Genomic DNA, 7,326 nt, shown 5'->3' with positions numbered 1-7,326 from the left:
GTATCAAGTTTTCGAAAATTTTGACTAAAATGATGATCACCTCTGATTTTTTCGTGATTTTTTTTTTTGATATTCTTGTTTGTACTCGTTGCGTAGCTCTCTTAAAAAGATTTCCAACGATATAAAATTTGTAAAATTCCAAGGCGCGGATTTTTGGATATGTTATATCCAAGTTGCGTTGCCAATTATACCCCTGATGCATAACCTGTCATGCGGATGCATAATCCCTGATGCATACATTTTTAACAATTTCTTATAATTATGAGTGTCACGGAAATAATTATGGGTGTCACAATATCTAAAATTAATTGTGGGCTTGACAATAAAAATATTTTTTTTTTGGGTCTCCCCCTAATTTTCCCTTATTCATTTCCTTTCCGCTTCAAAGGAACCTTCAAAGTCCCACGGCTGTGACAGCTCCCACTGTTTGAGTACATAAAAGGCCCACTAGTTAGATTCTTAACAAGCCCACTACTTAGATTTTATTTTTAAATTTCCATCAACCGCCAACCATAGGCCACAGCAACCATGGATGTTAATATGTGATACCAGTTTGCTTGGGGTGTACCATTCCTAAGGTATAAAATATTTTGTTTTATATATAATTTGGTACATATCATAAGAAAATCGGTACCCCTATTAGCAATTTAGCACATCCACAAAATGTCTTTACCAGGAGTATTGGATCTCACATCATCTTTGCATGTCGAATGACTAAATTATAACGCATTTGTTATAATTTTTGTGCAACGTATTTGTGATACTAAGACTTAATAATAGTAACCCAATCAAAAGAGTAATTTTAAAAATATAGTCTTATTCAGGCAAGTCTCGACCGACAAACAAGCATATTTACAGTGAGACTGACAAACAAGTAAAATGAATGGATAATCCCTAAATTGAGTCTCACCGACCATCTCAATATGAGACGGGAACATCAACATTGGCCGAGAAATCACACGTGGGCCGACTCTCGGCTCAAACTGAGACGAGATACCTTGGTTGTGACCGTAACGGCAACTCCCATCGAGCGGCTCTTAACCCACTTCATATAAGTTCTTATAAACCACAGCTTCTCCACAAATTACGCCTTCAACCTCAATAAATTTTTTGAGTAATGGCTCAACCATATATTAATCCGGTAGATTTTATGATAGAAGAAGATTTCTTGATTTGTCGAAACTACATAGCTTGTTATCTAGCTAGGAGTGCAGAACGACGTCAAAAAGGACTAATGAGTGTGAGTTATATCCACAAAATCTATGAAAACTCCTGTAATGATACAGGTAACCTCAATAATCGCAATGCGCCTAGGTTTTTTTGTCGATTTGACTATAAAAAAATAAGTTGTAGATTTTATAGCTTTTCAGTTCGACTTGTTAATCGTTATCGGCTTAGGGGGGAGACAACTGCTGATTTTGTACAGCAATTGAGAGGGATGACGAAGATGGATATTTTTTTGTTTTGTTTTTTTCTTTATGAAGCTCATTACACAATCTAAAAGGATTTTTTGGTAACATGTATGGGATGTTAAAAAGTCGACGTAATACTTGTTATAAATTTTAACTGAATGTGAAATAAAATTTAGTTTCATTTCATTTAATTAGTTAGATCTAATTATAACTTAATCTTCGTTTCAGTTAGAATTGTAAAATAAAACATAGTTATAACTACTCAATCCCTGCATTGAACTCCCAAATCCCTGCAGATATGATCTTGTAGTTTGAAACCCTTCACCAGTTTGAGATCGTCCACTTTAATTTTCAATCCATGGATATGTACCTTCTGTTGGGGTGTCATCGAAGTTAAATGATCCCCTATAATCTTGATAAGCTTGAGGAGGTTGTTGACTGGCCTGACAATATAGAGATTGTTGTATTGGAACAACTGGACAATATGAAGATTGTGATTTAACATATACTTGTGAGTCTAATACTATTTTCTGAGAATGTGGATTTGATGTATGGTGTGAAAATTATAGACTGAAGCTCATGGTCACCCCCGCTATGTGCATCTATTATAGCTATGTACTTCTAGTTTCAATATCTCTTAACTCCATTTAATTAACTGTTCTATCCATTTTTCTTGACTTGTCGATGTGACTCTATAAGAATTAGGGCGGTCGAAACGATGGGAAGCATCTGACGCTCTCCAGCAATATTATAAGTCTCTAGCACCCAACTCAAAACTGCCAAATCAGACCCAATTAATCGATGAAGAAAAAGATTTAGTTCGTCATCTAGAAGGGGTCGATGAAGAACAAGCACATGTTGAAGGATAACTGGTCAAAGTTGGAATCACACTGGATGCGTTGGAACATCCAATTTAGGTAATACTTTACCTAATACAACAAAAACCAGTCGATAGATTTTTAATACTTCTCTATCAATTATCGTCTTTGTGACGAATTTATACCATTGATAGTATTGGTCTTCGTCACAAGGGGTGAATTTAGTCGCATACCACATCCATCATTTTCTCTTTAGTGATTCGTATTTCGACCCATACACAGTATCGAATCATGAAGGGTTGTGTAGCTCTCCAACTCGACCAAATAACTGTCCAGCACATCTCTCCCTCAAAAAATAAACACCAATATGACTACGGGATTGTACAACATCACGCGCTGGGGTGAAAATTCTTTGATCCTTCGGGACTTATCAGTGTTGAAGTCCTCAAAATCCACATATGACATCCAAATATTTCACCTGAGTACTTGCGCTTGAATTGCGGGAAAAACAATGAACCAAGTATTCATAAAATAAATATTTTAGCAATTTGTATATCTATAGCAGGGTCAAACGCTTTCGAATCACGATCATTACCACCATGCAATTAGTTGAATATAAATGTCTTTAGACCGGAATTATGTTGTTTCACCACTCCTCAAATTTCTATGATTGTTATGTGTTGTTACCTCAAGATGCAATTAGTTGAATATAAATGAGTTTGAAGCTTCTAATCCGATGTTCCACCATCATCACCTTTGACACCTGTCTTCTTCTTTCCTTCTCAACATCATCATTTTCGGTGAAGACAAGGAAGATACAGTTTTTGCACATGCCACTCTTTTTACTAGTAGTCTCCATCTTCCATCATTTGATTTTCTGTCTAGTTGATTTTTCAATTTGAATCGACTGCACATCAAGGAGAAATATCATTAGTCACTGGAATATTGGAGTCATTCATTGTACCACAAGGAAAAATACTTTAATGCCAACTTTGACAGTTTTTGGGCTTTAGTGGTGGTTGGTCATTCCCAATCAAGTATTTGGTTCCAAAATATCTCCCTGTAAAATGGCTAGTCAATCCCCATCAGCCATTGGACCCAAAAATATCTTTTTTTGTTTTTGTTTTGCAAAGATGGAAATTACTTTTCACTGGTCGACATCGATGGAAATTACTCTTCACTTGTCACAATTGTTTTACCATATACACAAAAAGAGGTTATTACAAGAAAATTTGATGGTTAAGATGGATTTACCTGCACAAAGGGACTTTGCAACGATGATCATCTTGATCACAAATAGAAGCATGAAGTTTAAGAAGTTGCCCCATCCTCTTGCACCTACAACATCCACCGTTCATTCTCTTCTCACACATGGCAAAATGTTTGATCAAACCTTGTAGACCTTGGCAAGTTGAGAATTTTTCACATGGTCCAGTTTTCTTAGTTGGCTCTCTATCATATGGTCCGACGTTTGTACAACCTTCTGTACAAATATGTTCAAGACATTCCATCGCTTCGCTTAGCTCTAGATATATACCCCGTTCTTCTTTACTTCTACTCCTCTTTTTATCTCTCTGTAAATTAATTTGTTTAAATTTCAAATTTAGAAAGTAATAATAAAATGACTAAAATTGTCGGACAGATAATTTGTGAAAGATCTCGTCGAGGTATTGTAAGATTTCGAGTTCAAGAACAGCATCATTGGCTCTTAAGAATTTCCACCCTTCAGTTCTCTTAACAGCTTTGAATTCCTTCGATAAGAATCTCATACATTTCAAATACAGATCAGGTGCATCGCATAATCTAGCAAGTTGAAGAACATCAACAACGTTTTCTACCATTAATCTTGTTGACAATCCTTTTGTACATCTCTGTTTCAGTTGTTGTACAGAGAAAACATGTGACAAAGCTAGTAGATGAATTCCATATCCATCAATTTCTTCTTCTGTGCATCTTGATGAATAAAGAAATTGTATGAAAGCGGTTACAGCATCACAAGGAACTCCAAGAATTGGAATTACCTTCACAGAATTCTGATATTTACTTGGTCGATCTAAGATTTTCTCCAATACTTTAGAACTTGAGCCCTGCAAAATCAATAAGAATTCTGTCAATTCTCATTTCTTGATCTGTATTTAATGAAAAACGAAAACGGAACAAGAGAAAAATAAGGAGTTAGAGTTGAAGAATTACCAATATAATTGAGTTAGCAAAGATTTTAAGTCCATTAGAAGTGAGAATCTTAACATCTTCAAATGAGATTTGATCCGATTTTGTTGAAATCTGATCAAATCCAATTAATTTAGACATAGAAATTGCTTTGGTTGGCTTTTTCATAGCTGGTTCCATTTAATGAAAATAATATGCAGAAATGAGAAATTAGAGGGTCTTCTTCTTTGCTGTTGTTTGAATGAGTGTGTTTGTGCCTGTATCCAGCTTGTATTTATAGACAAGAAGACCAAATCATTTCCTGCCACTTTCTGTTTTTTTCTTCGGTTAATTAAAAAATGATACTGTGGTACCGAGGATTATAACAAATTGTTAACTATACGTGTACTTTATCTATACCAAACAAGTGGACGGTTTTTGCTGTTTTTATATAATCTGATGGTTACGAAGTTGACAACAAGTGATGGAGGTGGTTGTGCTATGAGAGGTTAAAGAAACTAGTGAGCCTGTGGGTTCTATGTATGTTCCCTTTGAAGGGAAACTTTAACTTTTTGGTTCCAAGGTAGAAGTTCTATGTCAAATTCCCAGGGTAGCCAAATAAAGACCAAATTAGGATTATAGTGGATTATGAATTCAAAGTAAAAGATCGACACTCTTAGATTCAAGACAGTGAAGCAATTCACTAAGTTATGAAAAGATTGTATAAACTAATGGAATCACACGAGTTATGCGCCTGCCGGTCAAATACAATGCGAGCCACTTGAACCAAACAATTCAACGATCCAAACCTAGCGATATAATGACACTATCATAATCACTCGGGCTAAAAATTCAAGACTTTCTTAAGCTCGACTAAGATAGAGGGAAATTAATTCGACTCATATTTTATGTCATACTATACACAAATTTATATCAACAACAATGGGAGTACGGGACAAAGAGTTTACAGAAAGGCAAGACAACACCAATGAGTACTTGACCATAACCTATTCACTTGTGCTTTTCAATTAAGTACATGAAGTACATTATCTTTCATGCCATGTTATTTGATGTAAGGCATACATGTAAGCCTGTAACTGGAAACCATTTTCACCCAACTTAAAACAGTACACAAAATTGCATTATTACCATTACCGTTTTCAAGTACGCAGCTTAAAGATTCACGACGCTTAAAACCCAATATTGCGTTATTACCATAACCATCAGAATCCCATTACTATTCTAACCTTATCCATCCTATTCCTCAAGCATTCAGCCTCTTAAAGAAACACTAAGTTATTCCAATAACTAAAATTAAACATGATATTCTCTTAGGCATTTACACAAACAGCTAATGTTCAGAATCTTGATTAGTCTTTTTAGCACCGTTACTGCAACTACTAATCCCAAACTTGATTAAACTCCTTACCTACTACTAATAATATCTAAAATGGAATTTAGTGTATAACAACTTGGTATATTGGATCATGCATAAGAATTCAGAAAGAAAGGAACAAACACAATATTTTGAGGAACTCAGTAAATAGAAATTAACTTAGATATTAGATCCGTGCAATGGAGGTAATTCTTACCAATTCCAAAGAACCAATCTTCTATAGTAGCTTCTGAGTCAAATCCATAGAGTGAGCTTCGGAATCAGGGGAAAATTTGATAGAGATTTGAAGTTCAATCGGTCTTCACTGTTTTGTGTTTTGTTAAAAAGGGTAACATTGGATACAACGGCAAGTGAGCTTAGTGGGGGGCAACTACTAACTTGGACGTGCATTGTGCATTGTTTGTAGGGTACACCTGGGACTGCAGAGTACGGTCATAAGGTGTATCGTCATTTTTCTTGCGGGGGAACGGACATTGGCCCAGTTAACTATCACTTGGGACTTTGGAGTTTTCCATTATCAAAACAGTACCAGATCCGATCCTTACAAGTATCATGTTTGGATGTCATTTGAGAAGTTGTTTTGACTTCTGAAAACAAAAAAAATAAGAATTTAGTTTGAATACACAATTTCACGGTGACTTCTAGAAGAAAAAAAAATTAACTTTTTATGGAAGAAAACATTTTGTTTCTGACTTCTGCTTTTGGAGAAGAAAAAACACTTCTATTTCTGGTATCAAAACATGTTATAAAGATTAACGAAGGTATGTAAATAGAAACACTTTTACTCTTGGTATCCAAACATGCTATAAAGATTAAGGAAAGTAGACAAGTCGTAAGTAGCTAATTAATTATTTGGTTTTCACTCTATAAGTTGTTGTTTGATTTTTGGAAACAGAAAAATCGGAAATTAGTCATAAGTACAACTTCAAAACAAATTCTAAAAACAAAGTCGTTAACTTTTAATAAAGCGAAAATATATTGCTGATGACATCTGATACTGAATTCTACTTCCGGAGAAGCAAAAGCGGATACTAGTATCCAAACAGGTTATAAAAGTCCCACATTTTATATCTTGTGTTTGTCCACATATTTAATAAGATTTCTGACTTCATAAAGAGTATTACATTAACTAACTAGTTGGAAGCCTAACAAGCTAAGCTCCAACAACGTACTACTACATTAATTGAACAGGTTGTTTAGCCTACCAGCGAGCCTCATGGGTAACCTAGCCAAGGGAGCCGAAGCGGATGGGGGAGTGAGATTGTGTCACAAAGGAGACAAGGTTGTTGTGCTAGCCTTCCTGCAATATTACGCCATTAGGGCCTCGAACCTGGGACCTCCTGAAACACATGAAACTTTGGGGAACGGGATGACCAGATGAGCTAGGTACCCGTTTTTACATTTTATATTTGCCAGAGCAGCTCCTCGAACCTGGGACCTCCCGGACCTCCGTTATTACATCATACATTGCAATGATTGCATTGGCATTCAAGTTGCATTTTTGTTTATTATATTAACTAAGAAATGTAGCAGAAAAGTATTTCAAAATAGT

The 7,326-nt window shown here is 35.4% G+C and overlaps 1 protein-coding gene across 3 annotated transcripts; it reads right to left on the bottom strand.

Moving 5' to 3' along the window:
* Positions 1-1,560: 1,560 nt before the first annotated feature.
* On the bottom strand, positions 1,561-6,120 carry LOC113341592 (BTB/POZ and TAZ domain-containing protein 1-like). Of its 3 annotated transcripts, XM_026586415.1 has the most exons (4): positions 4,424-4,665; positions 4,252-4,317; positions 3,485-3,804; positions 1,561-3,137 (listed from the first exon to the last, which is right to left on the bottom strand). In XM_026586415.1, exons 1-4 carry the CDS (start codon positions 4,577-4,579, stop codon positions 2,981-2,983), a joined length of 699 nt encoding a protein of 232 aa, XP_026442200.1. In that variant the 5' UTR covers positions 4,580-4,665; the 3' UTR covers positions 1,561-2,980. The 3 variants fall into 3 exon arrangements, 2 of the variants coding, with proteins under 2 accessions (XP_026442200.1, XP_026442201.1); XR_003355993.1 differs by lacking the exon at positions 4,424-4,665 and adding an exon at positions 5,971-6,120 and having other exon boundaries at positions 3,485-4,317; XM_026586416.1 differs by lacking the exon at positions 1,561-3,137 and having other exon boundaries at positions 3,481-3,804; positions 3,871-4,317; positions 4,424-4,692.
* Between the last annotated feature and the right edge of the window lie 1,206 nt (positions 6,121-7,326).

Source organism: Papaver somniferum, unplaced genomic scaffold (genome assembly GCF_003573695.1).
Source record: "Papaver somniferum cultivar HN1 unplaced genomic scaffold, ASM357369v1 unplaced-scaffold_3, whole genome shotgun sequence".
Classification (NCBI taxonomy): Eukaryota; Viridiplantae; Streptophyta; class Magnoliopsida; order Ranunculales; family Papaveraceae; genus Papaver; species Papaver somniferum.
The sequence above is the reverse complement of the archived record's forward strand: the minus strand, read 5'-3'. Positions and strand labels throughout refer to the sequence as shown.

Coding starts and splice junctions, on each gene's coding strand:
- LOC113341592 (XM_026586416.1), bottom strand. CDS start 4,579: ATGGAACCAGCTATGAAAAAGCCAACCAAAGCAATTTCTATGTCTAAA. Junction 4,318..4,423: donor TTGCTAACTCAATTATATTG/GTAATTCTTCAA, acceptor TTGATTTTGCAG/GGCTCAAGTTCTAAAGTATT. Junction 3,805..3,870: donor AGATCTTTCACAAATTATCT/GTCCGACAATTT, acceptor ATTAATTTACAG/AGAGATAAAAAGAGGAGTAG.